Source organism: Physeter macrocephalus, chromosome 6 (genome assembly GCF_002837175.3).
Source record: "Physeter macrocephalus isolate SW-GA chromosome 6, ASM283717v5, whole genome shotgun sequence".
In the NCBI taxonomy this organism is placed as follows: domain Eukaryota; kingdom Metazoa; phylum Chordata; class Mammalia; order Artiodactyla; family Physeteridae; genus Physeter; species Physeter macrocephalus.
Genome location: NC_041219.1, coordinates 47,895,646 through 47,913,166, shown reverse-complemented (window position 1 = coordinate 47,913,166; position 17,521 = coordinate 47,895,646). Strand labels below are relative to the sequence as shown.

The 17,521-nt window shown below is 57.8% G+C and overlaps 1 protein-coding gene across 1 annotated transcript in view; it reads left to right on the top strand.

Moving 5' to 3' along the window:
- The first annotated feature begins 16,436 nt into the window (after positions 1-16,436).
- PHF21B (PHD finger protein 21B) overlaps positions 16,437-17,521 on the top strand; it is a 28,459-nt gene continuing 27,374 nt past the window's right edge. The window contains exon 1 of the mRNA XM_028491474.2: positions 16,437-16,451. Within this exon, the coding sequence (XP_028347275.1) occupies positions 16,437-16,451 (15 nt within the window). The remainder of the gene's footprint in view (positions 16,452-17,521) is intronic.

The window sequence follows — 17,521 nt, the reverse complement described above, 5'->3', positions numbered from 1 at the left end:
GGACTCTCAACCACTGCGCCGCCAGGGAAGCCCCACACGTTTTGAGGACACTTTTTCATCTCTCTGTGTCAGTACCTAGGAGTGAAATTGCCGGGTCCGAGGGCACAGGGTGTGTTTAATTTGCTAGGAAAACTACCAAATTCTTTTCCAAAGTGTTGCACCATCTCCCACTCCCCAGCAGTTTGTGAGGGCCCCAGCTCCCACCTGGCCCGGGGAGATGGAGAAGGCTTCCAGGACAGGAAGAGGGGCAGGGGTGAGCCCAGGTGTGACACGGGCAGAGGGGGGCAGTGAGGGGACCCCTTCCTGCCGCGGGAACCCAGGAGGAAGAGATGGCTTGAGAGGAAGGGGAGGGTCAGGAGCTCAGAGGAGAGGGGTTTGGGGATCGGTGCGTGCACAGTGAGAAGATGAGGATTGTCGGCCAGGGGCCAGCGTTTCTGCCACGTCAGGGGGAGAGCGTGTGGCCTTGTGGTTGGGTGCCCACAGAAGCCTCTGCAAGGAGTTACTTTGAACTGGTCTGTTTGTTAGTGGCTTCTCCGTCCCTGTCCCCGCTGCCCCGGCAGCCCTGCCCCAAACGGATGCTGCTGGGAGGAGCCCTCCAAGGCCGCCTGTAAGTGGGGGTAACGAAAAGGGCCCAGCCGCATTGCCATAGCACTCACCATTCATCCCAGGAGTGAAGACAGCAGCGCTGCTTTCCTCAGGACTCTCCCGGGAGGTGTTTTCCACTATATTTAGCCTACGAGGATTTGTCCCTCCCTCTTCCCCTGTTCCCCACTCCCCCACTCCTGAATATATTCAGGGAAAAACGCATACGCCCTTTTTGGCCACATTTACCTCAAACTCTAAAGCTTATTTTTAACACTTGACTCATTTCCAGTCAGAAGTACTGTTCCCTTCTAAAAAAGACCGCAGCAGAGAGGACAGAGTGTGGAGTGTCCTCCGAGGGCAGCGGGCTGGGGGCGTCCCAACCCCAGGCACGGCACAGCGCAGCAGGTCACTGGGTCCAGCTCGGCGGGCTCTGCGTGAGGCCTGGGCATCCTGGGGGAGGGCAGGGACGGGGCAGGGCCACCTCTCGGTGAGCTGAACTCCTTACATTCCTCATCTCACTGATTCTTCACCACCCTGTGGATCTGCTTTCCACACACCCATTTTATAGGTGAAGAAACTGAGGCTCGGGAGGGCAGGGAGCCTAATCAAAGTCCCAGCTGCCTGAGAACGTGTTGTCCTCCCTCTCATGGTAGCTTCCATTTTTTCCGGGACTCCTAGGCTCCAGGTGTGTGTCACACACTTCTCTTTTACCCGTCACAGCAAACCTGTGTGGATGTCACGTGTCGCTGCTTTACCGATGAGAAAAGCAGAGGCTCAGGGGCTTTGAGTAACCTGTGCAGGGTCTCACAGCCCTGCGGCGGCAGGACCGGGCTCTGACTACAGGGCCCCAGGCCGCTTTCCGGCTGCTCCCCGCTGGCCTCCTGGGGGGCGTGTTGGGGGTGCAGGTGACAGTGGACTGATCTCCACGACTCTCCTGGGAGCCATCAGTGCAGCTCTCACGCGTGTGGGCACTTGGCTGGAGTGGCATTTTGAAGGCTCTGCTTTCTTCCTTGATTCAGAGTAGGTATTTATATTGTGTGGGGGCATGTTTAACAGGGTGTCAGGATTTCAAAGGCCCCAGGAATTTCCCCTTGGGCGAAGCAGGCACTGCTCTCATTTCTAAAGCATGGAGCTGCATGTACGGGGCTCCCATCCTGTGTTCTCCCCTCTACTCAGTGTGAACCAGCCCAGTGGTGATGCTCTGGGGCCCCAGGGCTTGGGGGGCAGCCTCCAGTCCCTGAGCAAGGAGGACGGCCTCTCGCTCTGTGTCGGAGAATCACTCCCAGGGAGGGATTCTGATTGGCTCTGCTGGGTCACATGCCCACCCACTAGCCCACTAATAGTTCCCAGATAATCCATTGCTGTGATTGACCAGGCTGGGTCTGGCACATAACAGTGCACCGTTGTACCCCAGCCTGTGTGTCTGAGACGATCGTGCTGAACCCCGCGGGCAGCCCGAGCTCCTCTCCGTGTGTCCTCCCTTCCTCCTCTGGCCTGGTCTCATCCTGCAGGACAGAGTTAGGAGGAAGAGTAGGAAGGGCAAGGTTGACACAGTGGAAGGACCATCCACGTTGAGGGCCAGGGCCCCCCTCAGGTCCCCTCCCACTTGCATGTCACCAGCCTCTTGCCCGGGGCAGGTCACTTTGCCCCCTTCCACTTTCCTCGTCTGCACGCCCGGGTCCTGAACTCACCTCCCAGAACGAGGAAGCCACCTAGACACAGAGGTGCTTTGTCAACAACCGTCAGCACCCTCAGAGCCCCGCCTTCCTGGCGGGACCTCCGTCCACCCGCGTGGCCACTGGCTGAGCGCGTCGCATCCGGGTTCGCATCCTGGCTGAGCACTTGGCTTGGAGCTTGCTCCCCACAGGCAGGGCGCCACCTCGCCTTGCTCCCTTCTGTCCACAGGGGGCCCGGCGCAGGGTAGCTGCTCAATAAGCGGTGCCAATGAGTGCCAACAGGTTGAGAAAGTAGTGGCCATTTAATCCTGTTTTCCTATTGGCTGCTGGGTCAGGAAGTCAAACCAGGAGCCGATTGCCGAGGGCAGGGCCTCGCTCCCCCAGCCAGACCCTCTTTGCAGGGCTCTTGGGAGCCGCCAGGGTTGCTAGTGTGTCCTGTATCTTGGTCTGGGTGGTGGTTACTTGGCTGTAGGCATTTGTCAGAATCCATCGAGCCATACACTCAGTTCTCCGGTTCACTGTAAGTAAATTGTCTCAGTCTTCCCAGTGGGCCCCCCCTCTGGAGAGCCGGGCGCCTCTGGGGGACCAGTGCCCCCCCCCACCCCCCGACTGCCCACCTGAGGCTCGCCACAGGGCGCCTCTCCCGATCGGGGAGCGAGTCGTGGCCGTTAGCGGGCTCCCCGGTGCGCCGTGCAGACGTGCGTCCCCTAAATTAGATTCTGGGCCGTCGGAGGCGGCAGGCTGATGAAGCCGGGGCCAGTGGGGGCGTGCGCCAGCCGACCACACGCGCCAGTTAGGTTTCCTAAATGACCGTTTTCCGGATGTCCAGGGCGGGCAGGGGGCGGGCCGTTAGGACGCCGCTCTGGATTTGCATTTCACCGTCACTTGTGATTCGTTTTGAAGACGTGCGGCGGGCGCCGGCTGCCTGCGGCCCCCAGGGCCCGGGGAGCAGCTCCGGAGCCTCCTGCCGGGGGGCAGACACGACTGCTCCCGAGTCTGGGGTAGCGGGGAGCACGAGGTGAGGGGGCCAGGCGGTCCGTGGGGCCCAGGGGACAGACTCAGGAAGGAGAGCCGGCCCCAGGGTCTTCCCAGGGTCCCCGTGAGGCTGCAGCCCAGCCCCTGGGTCCTCTGTGGGTGACACCACCTCGCCCCTCCTGCCTCGGGGCTGAGAGGCTGGCCTCCTCCCCGAGAGGCAGCCCCTTCAGTGGGGACGGGGGGGCTTCCAGCCAGGGGCTGCCATCCAGGACTGCCCGCCCCCCATCCCTGTGACTTTGGACGTGCCCCACGGGCGGAGCCGGGCAGCAAGGCGGGTGCCTCGCCCTCGGGATACAGAGACCCAGGGCGCCCGAGTAGGGGGATTTGACAGGGGGTCCCGACCGGCTCCAGCCTCCCCCAAGTTCAGTTCTCTTTCAGACCCGGCGTTTGCTTCCCAGCTGAGTTGATGGGACGCGGCCACGTGGCCGGCCCTGTGGACACCTCCACCCCAGATCCCGCGTGGCTTCAGAGACTGCCGTCTGTGGGGGGGTTCCGGCGTGCACCCACCCCACACCTGTGGTTGCCGGGGGCTCGTGGCTCTTTTTTTCCCACACTCTCAAGATCACAGCCCCCAATACTTAGTCCACGATGCCATTTGGAGTGTGTATCTCCTACTAAATAGCATAAAATTACACCCTTTCAAGTTAATTAAACCACTTTGCCACACTGGGGGCTGTTGAAAGGGTGTTTTAAATGTCAGCGCCGGGTAGCCACTTGTGTTTTCTGGGGCTTTCTGATTAAGAATGGCCTCCCCTGTAAAGACCTCTGCATTGGTTAAGTGGCCCCGGGCAGGCTGCCTCGGCTGGCCCCGCTCGGTCGGGGTCACCGGGACCCAGCCTGGCTGGAGCCACCTGTGCCAGCAGCTGGTTCCCCCAGGCGCGCTCAGTAAAGCTCAGCTGGCAGCAACCCTGGGATCCGAGCTGCAGAAAATGACTCCCCTCGTGGGGTTTGAAGAAGCGGGATTTGGAAGAGGGTTCCTGTGTTAAAGACCCAGTGTTACGGTCTCCCGAGGGTCCCCTGGGGATAGCTCCTTTCCCCCGGGAGCTGCAGGGTACTGGGGCCCACTCCCCAAACCCCGGGAGAGAGCAGGATGCCCAGGGTGTGGGCGCCCGTGGGCAGGAGCCTTGCGACCATGGCCAGCGCCAGGAGGGGACGTCTGAACCGGCCTCTGCAGCGCTGTCGACCACTCTGACCCCTTGCCCCTCCAGGGAGGCGGCTGGCATGTCCCAACAGGTGAAAATGGACCCCTGCCCCCCGCTCCCCCAGCCCCAGAGGGCTCCGCCCTGGGCCACGGTTGGCGCTTTACACCTGGCCTCGGGTCCTGCCTCCGTTGCAGCAGCCCCGCTCGGGCCCCTACACCGGCCAAGAGCCTGCATTGGCTCCCCGTCACCCTCGGGGAACAGCCCGAGCTCCAGGTGCCGCCTCCAAGGCCCCTGCTCACCAGGAGACACAAGTACGGTGGTTCATTCACTCTGGCGGCTGGGAGGTTTTCCATCCTGAGAACATTCCCGTTGATCCATCCCCTGCAGATGGTCCGACGGCTCTGTTCCCCGTCTTGCCCACTGCAGGTGCTGTCGTGAGGCTGCTCCCCTGTGGTCCCTGTGCACATGGGCACGGGTGGCCCCGGGTGGCCCCGGGTGTGCCCAGAAGGGGAACCGCAGGCTTGGGCGTGCTGGTCTTCACTTCATCAGGAGACCCCACTGCCCTCTCTGGGGCCAGTGCTGTCCCCCTCGAGTCCTTCCCTCCCCGCCCCTTGTCACCGTGACACCTGGTCCCTGATGTGCATTTGTGAATCGAGGACCCATGGAGTGACTCATACCAGTGGCTCGGTGCCAGGTGACTCCCACCCACCCCTCTGGTCCTGGGAACAGGGAAAGCGGTTGGTTTTTTTGTTTTTTTTTTTAATATTTATTTAATTAATTTATTTGGCTGCTCCGGGTCTTAGTTGCGGCATGCGGGATCTTTAGTTGCGGCATGTGGGATCTTTAGTTGCGGCATGCGGGATCTTCAGTTGCGGCATGCGGGATCTTCAGTTGCGGCATTCGGGATCTAGTTCCCTGACCAAGGATCGAACCTGGGCCCCCTGCATTGGGAGCATGGTGCCCTAACCACTGGACCACCAGGGAAGTCCTGGGAAAGCGGTTCTTGCTCCTCTTGCTTCGGAGGTGAGGACAGGGGTGCCCAGGCCAACAGGGGAGTGAAATTCAAGCGGAGGTTGGTCGGTCCCCACCCGGGTATGTGCTGGGTCCCAGCTGTGGACACGGGCGTGGGCTGGGAGGAGACATGGGGCCGCGAAGGCAGACGTGCCTTTCCCTGGGTTTTCACATGAAGCCCCAGAGGCCCCTGAAGGTCCCATGTGGACGAGCTCGGGGCCGGTGGAGGCGGAGAGCAGGCAAGGGGGCGCGGAGCTGGGGCTAGCAGTGTGCCAGCAGCACGGGGAACATCTCGGTGGTTCCCGACAGCGATAAAGGCGGCAGTCGGATTTCATCTGTGAATAATCGACTGGTTTCACACGGCAGTGAAAGTGGCGCTTACGTTATATTAATACTTATCGGTACTTGCTGCTGTTGCAGCCTCGTTGTTATCTTTGCCCCACATCAGAGTGATTCCATAAAGATCCGAGGAAAATTGCAGCTCGAGAAGCTGCCCAGTGGCTCGGTGGGCGCGGGGCGGGAAGCAGGCCGCCTTCTCCCGGGGCGCCCGGCGTGGTTCCTGGATGTCTGGGGCTACTGCCCCGCTTTCCTCACCCAGCCGGACAGAGGCAGGAGCCTCGTGGGTGTGGAGCGCAGGGGCCCCTCTCTGGTCAGCTCAGCACACGCTTCCCCAGCCGGCGGAGGGGCTGGAGAAGCGGACGCTCCCTTCCCTACCGTCCTTGAAGGCCCGCAGACCTGACAGTGAGCGTCCGGGCCCAGCTGCCCTGAGCTGACCCCAGGGCCCACCGTGGGACACCAGCCTCCCAGGTGAGGTGAATCGAGGTCGCGGGCACCGTGCCCGGATACAGGCTGCTCAGGACACAGGGCATGCCTCCTCCTCCTGCCGGGAGCCAGGCTCCCGGGTGACTCCTGCTCTGTATCCACGCCGCCGGCTGGAGCCCGGCCACCCAGGTCAGAGGAGACAGAGGGACGTGGGCTTTAGGAGCGTTTGTCTCTGTGTGGTTAGCCTCGTTCCTCGGGGACCACCGCTCCAGTGATGAAGTCTGGGCCCCTTAAGGGTCAGGCTGTGACCCGGCCTCGGCTCTCCCTGCCCAGCCCGGAAACCCTCTACTGGCTGCTGATCACACCATGGGCTCCCGGCTCCCAGGCCGCGCTCGCTGGCCCTCCTCCCCACCAAGCTCCGAGTCCCGAATCCTCTCCTCCGGCCCGGAGTCCCAGCCCAGGGTTCACCTTGCACCACGAGGATGTCTGTGGGCACCTGAGCAGGGGGCGATGCCAGGGAGGGGCCGGCAGCCCACCTGGGATGAAACCAGGGGACAGATCTGCAGGGACATTTAGGGACTGAGGACACAGGGGCCCCAGGACCCCCCCAGCAAATTGTCTGGGGTTCCCACGTGGTGGCCAAGGGCTCAGGCTCTGGCGAGAGCCGGGCCCTACCATAGGCTGGCCGTGGGGCACCGGCCCCCTTTCTCGACATCCCTCGGCGGGGAGGAGGCATGGCAGAGGTAAATGCTCTGGTAAATGGGAAGGGAATCGGCAGTACCTGGCTGGCTTCTTTTAGCAAAACTCAGCTTCTGCTTTGTCTTTCTTGGTGGGCAATGAAGAGACACAGAAGCCCTGGTCCAGCTCCTGCCCGGTCCAGGCATGGCGCGAACCCCCTGCTGTTTAGACACAGCGACAAGTCGCTCCTGTGCAGACGACCCTATCCCCAACCACTCAGGATGCAGACGTTTCCCGTGAACTGATTTGGGCTGTGCTTCCGGAAGTGGGCGGGGTGGGTGGCTGAAGGTGACCAGCTGGAGGGCTGCTTTCCCTGCTCTTTTTTCTTTTCTTTTTTTTTTTTAAATATTTATTTATTTAGCCTGCGCCAGGTCTTAGTTGTGGCGTGCGCGTGGGATCTAGTTCCCCGACCAGGGCTGGAACCCGGGCCCCTGCATTGGGAGCGCGGAGTCTTACCCACTGGACCGCCAGGGAAGTCCCTGCTTTCCCTGCTCTTGCGCGATGGCTTTCCCCGGAAGGAACCAGGAAGCGTATCCTGGGGTGGGCCCCGGGGGCACAGGCGACCTTCTCTTACACCTCGGCAGAGGGCAAAGGCTCAAGGCTCTGGGTCAAGAGCGTGGCCTCGGGACGTCCCTCTCCAGCCCCAGGGCCTCAGTGGACAAAGACTGCCCCGCTGGCTGCCCTGTGGTGGCAGGTGAGCCCTCTTAGGAGCCTTGCCCACCTCGTTCGACGCAGTCTCGACAGGAAACACATCGTGTGGATGTCATTTCTTTAGGACGGCTTCCCTGTCGGTTTTTCTAGAGTTTTATCTGCAGATCTGTGTTGACATAGACACTGGTCTTCATACAGACGAGGAGAAACCCAGCCCTCCTGAATGTCCCTGTGGTGGCAGGTGAGCCCTCTTAGGAGCCTTGCCCACCTCGTTCGACGCAGTCTCGACAGGAAACACATCGTGTGGATGTCATTTCTTTAGGACGGCTTCCCTGTCGGTTTTTCTAGAGTTTTATCTGCAGATCTGTGTTGACATAGACACTGAAACCCAGCCCTCCTGAATGTCCCACAGCAACGGCCTGGTGCGGAGGGGCCTGAAGACCGGAGACGCCGAGCTGTGGCCACCTGACCAGCCCGTTCCCTCCGCAGGGCGGTGGTGCCAGTCTCTGGGGCTTAATCCCAGTGTCCGTGGCTAGTGCTGCCCTCCCCTTGAGGGGGCCCTGGGACCCACTTGGAGCTCCACGAATGTCACTCCCAAGTCTTCAGAAGCCCTATGAGAGGGGGAGGCTGAGCTCCCATTTCTCAGATGGGGAGACTGAGTCCCAGGTCACACGGGCAGCACTGGGTGTGGGAGACGGGAGTGAAGGCGGCACCCTCTCCCCAGGAGGCCTTCAGGAAGGACCTGGCTTAGCCGGAGACTGGTGTCCAGGGCCACCGGGAGTGTCCTGTGGGAGCTGGCCCTGCACGACCTTCTTCAGCTCCCCGCTTCCACCGCCCGCCGGCCCAGCACCTCCTTGGATGGACGGACTCTTGACGTCTGAGTCATCCACGGCTCGGCCAGGCATCTTAACCTCCTGAAGGCCTCTCTTCCTGTGTCTGCTGGCACTCCGGGCTCCGAGCGAGGTTAGCGGACGAGGAGCCATCGTGGCTTCCTGTGTGTCCTGTGTGTCCTGCACCATGGCGTGGCCCCTTCGGGGCGGGGCAGGGCCGGGTCCAACCTTTCTCCAGCTGCACATTCCTTGTCTTCTCGCGGCTGCCTGCTCTTAGCCGAGAAGAGACCTGAGCTTTCAGCCGAGAGTCCCGTGGCCTTAGGAAAACGCCTTCAGCCTCTGGGCCTGAGTTCCTCCACCTGTAAACCGAGGGGGAGACTGCGTGGTGCCCACCAGACACTGGCTTCGCGTCGTTTGGTTTCCCTGAAGGGAAAGCAGAGCTCCCTTGGCAAGTCCACTGAGCACGGATTGAGAAGTTTCTCTCCTCTGGGTTCTGAGATTTTGAAATAGAAAACCTTTCCCTGGATCCGTATCCCGCAGCCTCTGAGCGGCGATCTGTGGCCCTTTCTGCCCAGTGATTGGGTCTTGATACGCGGACGGGAGTTCAGAGGGCAGGATGTGTCTCTCTGGTGACTGTCGGTGAGGGCAGTCACTGCTGTTGGAGCTCACGGGGTCAAGGCGCCCCGCCCCCTCCGCGTGTGGACAGGAGCCCGGGCCCCCGGGAGCGTGAGAGCCAAGTGTGCCCCAGAAGGTAGTGCGAGACCACACGGCCGCTCCCCGCCCCCACTGCGTTCCCAGGTGGCTCTTGCCATGGCAACCGCTCTCCGGTGCCGTCATATGAGAAAGCCCCTCTGTGCGGCCAGCTCTGCCAGTGCTGAATGGAAGTAAGTTTTTAAAATAGCTTCTGGTGTCCCGGGTGCGACCGGAAGCAGGGTTGGGTCTCCTCTGGGGGCACGTGTCTGAGGGTCGGTGGTTTGGGTTTGGTGGGTCAGGCTGGGGAAAAGGCGTGTGGAGGCCCTCAGTGTCTGTACACGCCCCCACTCCACCAGCCTCCCAAACTCACCCTCCAGGGAAACCCTCTGTGCCACCAGCGTTAGATCGAAAATGTGTGAATGTTGCCAGTTTGGGGATGGATGCTCACTGCAAGCTTCTGGGGGGCTGGTGTGGTCTGTGTCTGGTCCAGGGCTAAGCCTGGTCTGCCTTGTGCTGTCCCGCCCGCTGCGACGGTTCACGCTGACAGCCGTCCTGAGAGGTTGGTGTGAGGTTGTCTGTGCTTGACAGTTGTGGAAACTGAGGGACGGAGAGGCTAGGGAACACCCCCAGGGCATGCAGCCGGTGAGGGTCGGAGGTCGGGTTCAGGGTCGGGAGGAGACGCATGGTGTGCCCAGGGACAGGCCGGGTTAGAGCAGGGGTCAGCCCTGAATTGTGAGTCCCGTGAGTGGAGAAGGTTCTGGAAAAGGGCGTCCAGGTCGGGCACTGCCCTGCGTCTCTGCCTCCCCGGCCGTGAGGCTTGGGGAGCTCTCCCTCCTCTCAGCCCTGCCCACGTGGCCTGGGGGAGGGGCCATGAGGCCACGTGGAGCGTGGGGCGGGGCTCAGCGTGGCCCCCACCCCACTCCTGCCCTCCTCTCCTCCTGCAACCAGGGAAGAGGCCTGAGTTCGCCGACCTGCTGCGTGTCCCAGGGCCAGGGCGCGTGGGACACACAGCTGGCCGCGTGGCTCTGGCGCGTCTCGTGCCGCTGGCGGCGACTGCCAGGCTCCCTGCTTCCGGCGTGCAAGGCCCTTGGACTCAGCTTAGCAGGCCCGTTTGGGAAGCCCGGGCAGGAGGCCTGCTCGCGGACGGTGCCCGAGACGGGGCCGACGAAGGCCAGGGTGGACCCTGGCTCGGGGTGCCGCGTGGTGTTGTCCTGTCCAGTCCTGGAGACGGGCCGGTCCCCAAGACTGGCTCTCTGTCTGCTTTGGGAACGCGTTTACGTAGACAGGACGGGGCCACTTGAAAACCCATTCACACCCGCCAAGGGTCCCGCTGGCGGGGGGGCTCTGTGAGGTCTGGGGTCTCGCTGGGCGCGGGAACTGGAGCCAAGCCCAGGGGCTCGGGGGGCAGGCTTGCCTCGTGGAGTGGGGCTCTGGGGCTCCCCTGCCCCTCAGGGGTTCCCTGAGCATCTCCTGCCGGGGTCCCGGAGTTGGACCCTGCGGGCCCCCGGCCCTCCTTGTCTGACGACATCCAGCAGTCGCTCCACCAGGCTCCTGCTCGGGCCGGTACCTGGGCTGGACTGCAGGGCCCACCATGCAGCAGGGCAGCAGAGATGAGAAAGGCCAGTTCTGAGGCATCGGGTCGGGGTCTGGGATGAGAGCAGCCTCTGTGAGGCCGGGCGCTGCCCGTCCTGCTCACCACCTTGTTCCCTTTCGTGAGCCACACAGTGAAAGCCCTGGATGCAGGCTGGCTCCGGGGTCTGTCCCCTGACGAGGGAGGAAGCTGTTGAACTGAGCACAGCAGGAAGCCTGGGACACTGCTTTCCCGCTCTCACTTCTTCACACTTGCTCACGTTCGTGTACTTTACTCTGGTGGTTGCGGGGGAGGTGCGCACGTACACCCCGTGTGAGCGACGGGGAGGCAGGAGCCGGCGAGCAGAGGCGGCTTCCCCAGCTTGGCCCAACAAGAGAGGGGCCGCTCCAGGACTGGCACCTGGACAGGCTGACCCCGAGGCTGTCCCTGCCGGGACACCAGGGTTGTACGTCCCTCCCAGGCGCCCACTCAGCGCCCCAGTTCCGGGCGCAGCCGGGCCTGACCCGCCTCCTCCACCCAGTGCTCGCGGCGCCAGACGTGCGCCAGGCTTCGGGCCGATCCTCGAGGCCCGCTCCCTTTAGCCCCTCGCGCCCCTGCAGCGGGAGCTCTTCCGGTCGTGGACGAGGAGACCGGGGACAGAGAGCGAGGGTGCCGGTGTTAGAGCCAGAGCCCGAGCCCGGCCCCAAGCCCAGTCCGTCTGTCTGCTCCCCCCGCACCCCGTGTACAGACACCTGTCTCCTGGGCGCCTCCCACCCGCCTCGGCTGCGACCGAGCTTCTCCAGGGTTTCCCACGCTGCCCCAGGGACTCCACCGATGCAGGAAAAATGTGACGTTATCTTTGACTTTCTTGCCCCTTTCTGTCCCCCTTAAAATGCTTAGAGCTGTAATCGCAGTCATAGGAGCTCGTTTATCTTGACAAAAGTGTGGCTGTAAGCTATCCGGTGCTTGTGAAATAGCCTCTGAGACGATTGTTTCTGCTCGTGTCGATAAATTCCAACACGGCGCAGAAAGGTCGGGCCCTGCCAGATAAAAATGTCTCTTCGGCTTGTTAATTAAAAGTTTATAAGGATGTGGAAAAACGCGCCCTGGGGTAAGCCTTGGAGCGAAGAGAAGCAAATAGATGGCGATCACAGGATGGACAGGGGGTGGAAGGGGGCTTTGGTGTTGCCGGAAGAAACCCACGGTTCCCAGAAGCGGGGTGGCGGAGGGACCCTGCTCAGCAGCCTCTTTGTAGCAAACTCCTCCCCAAAGCCTGGGACTCCGGGCTTTGACCCAGGGAGTCATCCGTTCTTCCGTGCTCCCCTGCTGCTGTGGCAGAGAGGGCACCCCACACACGGTCAGGTGCTCCTTCAAGAGCCATCGGGGCACCCCGGGTCCCTGGCAGTAGTGTAAATGCCAGCCGTCGGGTTGGAGTCAGGCAGTATTTTAGTTCACGGAGTCAGCAAGTGAGCGACCTTTGCGCTGTGAACATCGCGCAGGCGTTCGGTATTTCCCCCGTGGCGGGTCCTGTTTCTTTCTTGGTAACTGAGTTTTGGAGAACGAGGTCAAAGTAAAGCTCCCCCTATCTTCCCCCCTACCCTCTCCGACCTCGGGGGCTCTGGCCCCCAGCAGCCTCCACCCACCCCTCCCTCTCGTGGTCCCCTCCCTCCCCCTCCCTGATTGCCGATTTCTAAGGTGTGTGGACAGATGTCCCCGGTGTCCCAGGTCAGGAGAGAGGACTGAGCGCCGACCTACAGTGAAGGCTTAGAACCACAGACGGTGGCATCCGCAAGACACACGGACCAGAGCAAAAGAGGTACCCAGAGAAGAATCCATATGGAAACGCACAGGACACAGGCGCCCAAGTGGATGCCAGAGAATGGAGTAGCTGGTACAAAAACACACCCGGGGGGGCTTCCCTGGTGGCGCAGTGGTTGCGCGTCCGCCTGCCGATGCAGGGGAACCGGGTTCGCGCCCCGGTCTGGGAGGATCCCACGTGCCGCGGAGCGGCTGGGCCCGTGAGCCGTGGCCGCTGAGCCTGCGCGTCCGGAGCCTGTGCTCCGCAACGGGAGAGGCCACGGCAGTGAGAGGCCCGCGGACCGCAAAAAAAAAAAAAAAAAAAAACACACCCGGAAATGGACACACAGCAACCCTCACGCCTTTCCGTGCAGAGACACACGGACTGGAAAAACACACAGACGGCACACACCCCTCGTCCGGAGGGCTTGGCTGGGCATCTTAGCCAGAAGGGAGTCCCCAGGGAAAGCAGCTTCGTGCCTCTTCTCTGGCCCCTGTAGGTGTTGGGCATGGATTTGCCCTTGTGTTCCCGGGGCCCTGGAATCTTCTGGCTACCCGTCACCCGTGCAGGAACCCCTGCACCCAGGGGACCACACCGCTCCGCTCACTGATGGAGTGAAGTGGCCGTGTGGGCCTCTCATCACAGAACCTGCTGGATGGACAGGCCAGCTTCTTCTCCTCCTGTGGTCCCCAGGTTGATGGAATCGTCTGGAAGCTTGTGAGTCAAAGGGTGCTCCCTCCGCGGCTGCCTCTCACCTGCCCAGGTCTGGGCCGGGGCCCAGGGGTTGTGATGCCGATGAGACAGCAGGTCCAGGGGAGGGAGAGGGCACAGCCTTCTACGCGCATCCCTTTGCAGAAGGCGGGCAGAGCCTTTAAAATGGGCATGGGGCAGGTGCCGGAGAGGGACTGAAAACCGCACTGCGGATTGAGACGCTTCCTCTTAAAGTGACCGCGTCTGTTTGGATGCTCTCTGCATTGCATATAAAGCTCTGTTCCAACAAACGTCCACAGTGAATTTCCAGTTAAATGTGAATAATTTGGCCTCACGCAGAGAGGCAAGCAGCTGGCTGGAAGGAGGTGAACCTCAGAGTTTTGCCCACTTCGGGCAGGTGGAAAATTCCAGAGGAGGGAGGAACCATCCCATCATAATCAGGAGAAGCAGCTCTGTGGGTTGTGGGCCTCTGCTGTGTCATTTGGAGAAGGATGACACTCATTCCAGGGACAGAGAGCTCTAAGGGGGGAAATAGGGGGGTTAATTTTAGCAGGTTTGTGGGAATAATGTGTACAATAAATTATATTTAAAGTGTGCAAGATGTTTGACATAGGTCTACACCTGTGAAACCATCACCAGAATCAAGATAGTAAACGCACCCTTGACCCTCAAAAATGTCCCTGTGTCTTTGATCCCTTCCTCCGATCCCCTCATCTCCACACCACCTCTGATCCCTTTAGATGAGTTTGCATTTTCTGGAATTTCATATAAATGGTATCATACAATAATAAGTCCTTTTTTTTTTTTGCCGTGCTCCATTCAGCAAAATTACTTTGAGGTTCATCCATGTTGTATCAATTGCTTATTCCTTTTTTATTTCTGAGTCATATTCCATTGGGTGGATTTGCCACAGTTTGTTCATCTGCGGACCTGTTGATGAACATCTGGGCTGTTTCCAGTCTGGGCGATCACAAGTAGAGCTGTTGTGAAAGTTCTGGAACAAGCCTCTGGGTGGGCGGGCGCTTTCATTTCTCTTGGGTAAAGCCTAGGGGTAGAATGTTTTAGTTGGGACTGCTATAACAAAATACCACCCACTGGGGGTGGGGTGGGGCTTAAACAACAGACATTTATTTCTCACAGTTCTGGAAGCTGGGAGGTCCAAGATCAAGGTGCTGGCTGATTTGGTTTGCGATGCAAACCCTCTTCCTGACTTGCAGATGGATGCTGTCTTTGTCTGTGGCTGTAACAAAATACCACAGACTGGGTGGTTACTGTAAACAGAAGTTTATTGCTCAAGCTCTAGAGGCCGGAAGTTGGAGATCAGGGTGCCAGCATGGTCAGGTGAGGGCTCTCTTTCCAGCTGCAGACTTCTTGGTGTATTCTTGCCTGGGGGAAGGAGCTAAGAGTCTCTGCAGCCTTTTTTATAGGCACGAAGCCCATTCATTTCATCAGGATTCCCCGCTCCTGGCTTAAGCACCTCCCAAAGGCCCTGCCTTCTAACTCCATCACATTGAGAGTTAGGATTCCAACAAGCGAATTTTAGGGGGACACAGACATTTAAACCATGGCAGACTCCTTGCTGTGTCCTCACGTGGCAGAGAGAGAGGGGAAGCAAGCCCTCTTAGGTTTGTCCTTATGAAGACGCTAATCCCATCGTGAGGACACCACCCTCATGACCTGATCACCCGCAAAGGCTCCATCTCCAAAAAGCATCACACTGGGGATTAGCGTTTCAACATACAAATTTTGGGGGGACGGACATCAGCATTCAGTCCGTAGCAGTAAATGTATATTTAACTTTCTACGAAACTGCCAAACTGTTCCAGTGTGGTTGCACTGCTCCATGTCCTCACCAGCTCTGGACTTGGTCAGCCTTTTTTATTGTACCGTCTGAATGGGTGCATAGTGGTGTCTTACTGTGGTTTAATTCGCATTTCTCTAACTAATGATGTTTAGTATCTCTTCATTTGCTCATTTGTCATCAGCATATCTTCTTTAGTGATGTGTTCTGTTCAAATCAGGTTTTAATTGGGTTGTTTGTTTTCCAGTTATTGGGTTTTGACAGTTGTTTTATACGTTCTGGATACAAGTCTTTTATCAGATAGGTAATTTGCACATGTTTTTTCCCAGTCTGTGGCTCGTTTTTTCATTCTTTTAACACTGTCTTTCCAACGTCAGGAGTTTTTAATTTTTTTGAAGTCTGGTGTATTAATTTGTCCTTATATGGTTTATGCTTTTGGTGTTGTATCCAAGACACTGTGCCGAACCCACAGCCCCAAAGGTTTTCTCCTAGAAATTTTACAGTTTTAGGCTTTACATTTAGGTCTCTGATCCATTTGGGCTTTTTAAAAATATGTGAGACGTATAGATTAGTTATGTCTTGTTTGTTTTTAATATACGAGTATCTACTTGTTCCAACACCATTTGTGAAACTATTGTTCTTTCTCCACTATGTTAATAGACTTTGCAGCCTTTGCTGAAAAATCAGTTGACCATATATGTTTGAGTCTATTTTTGGACTCTATTCGGTTCCGTTGATCTATTATTCGCATAACTTAACACCTACTCCACACTGTCTCGATTACTGTAGCTTTATAATAGGTCTTAAAGTTGGGAAATATAAGTAAGTCCTTCACTTTGTTTGTTTGATATTGTTTTTTGTTTGTTTCAAGTTGTTTTGGCTATTCTGGGTCCTTTGCATTTTCACATGCATTTTAAAAGGACCTTGTCATTTTCTACCCTTTTTGGGGTGAATTTTGATGGAGGCTGTATTGAAGCCATAGATCGATTTGGGGAGCATTTACATCTTAATAATACTGGCCTCTGATCCAGGGTTATGGTATGTCTCTCTCTTTATGCAGGTCTTTTTAAAATTTCTCTCATCAGTGTTTGAAAGTTCTCAGTGTGCAGCTCTTATGCAGCTGTTGTTGTATTTATCCCTAAGTATTCCTCATTTCTTGATGCTGTTGCAAATGGCAGGTAAACATTTTTTTAAATTTCTAAATGTTCGTGCTAGTATATAGAAATACAATTGCTTTTTGTATGTTGAACTTGTATCATACAACCTCGCTAAGCTCAAACATTAGTTCTAACAGCCTTTTTTTGTAGATTCCTTCAGATTTTCTACGTAGTTGCTGCTGCCATCTGCGGAGACAGTTTTATTTCTTCTTCCTAATCTGAAGGCCTTTTATTTCTTTTTCTTGCCTTATTGCACTGGCTAGGACTTCTAGTCCAATGGCAACAGGAGTGGTAAGCGAACATCCCTACCTCATTCCTGATCTCAGTGGAAAAACATTCATCATTAAGTATGATGGTAGCTGTTCATTTTTTATAGATGCCATTTATCAGGTTAAGGAAGTTCCTTTCTCTTCCTAGTTTGCTGAAATTTTTTATCATGAATGGATGTTGAACTTTGTTCAATGCTTTCTCTGCATACATTGAGATAACCATATCATTTTTTTCCGACTGATTTTCACATGGTGATGCAGCCTTGCATTGCTGGGATAAGTTCAACTCATTCAGGATGTATGATCCCTCATATTATTGCTGGGGTTGATTTGCTAACACTTGGTTAAGAATTTTGGCTTCTAAGTTCAAGAGAGACCCTCTCTGGTCACTGGTGGTTTGGCTGGCCCCTAGTGAGAGATGCCTCTCCCCATCAGGCAGGCTCATGGGGTACAAATGTGGCCATGTGGAACTTCCCCTTCATCAGCTGTAGGTAGTGTTGATTCCTAGAAAAGGGACCTTAGGCAAACGGGCACCCCAAAACACATCCTCTGTATTTGTGTGGGCCTGGAGTCCCTGGGAGGGTGTCATCTCCCACCTCCACACCCTAAATATCCACCCTGCTGCAGGTGTGGCCATCCCATCGTGCATTGGAAAGAGCCCTGACTGGGAGGCTGAGATTTGAGGGTGTGTTGGAGTGAGCCCTGGTCATGGCCCCTCCTGAGTTAGCACAGGTGGGGACATATATCAAGGGCCCAAAATAGTCCTACCTTTTAAAATTTCTACCCATTGATGGACTTCCCTGGTGGTGCAGTGGTTAAGAATCCGCCTGCCAATGCAGGGGACACAGGTTCGATCCCTGGCCTGGGAAGATCCCACATGCTGCGGAGCAACTAAGCCCGTGCGCCACAACTACTGAGCCTGTGCTTTAGAGCCCATGAGCCACAACTGCTGAGCCCAAGTGCCACAACTACTGAAGCCTGCGCGCCCTAGAGCCTGTGAGCCCACATGCTGCAACTACCGAAGCCCACGCACCTAGAGCCCGTGCTCCGCAACAAGAGAAGCCACCGCAATGAGAAGCCCCCACTCACTGC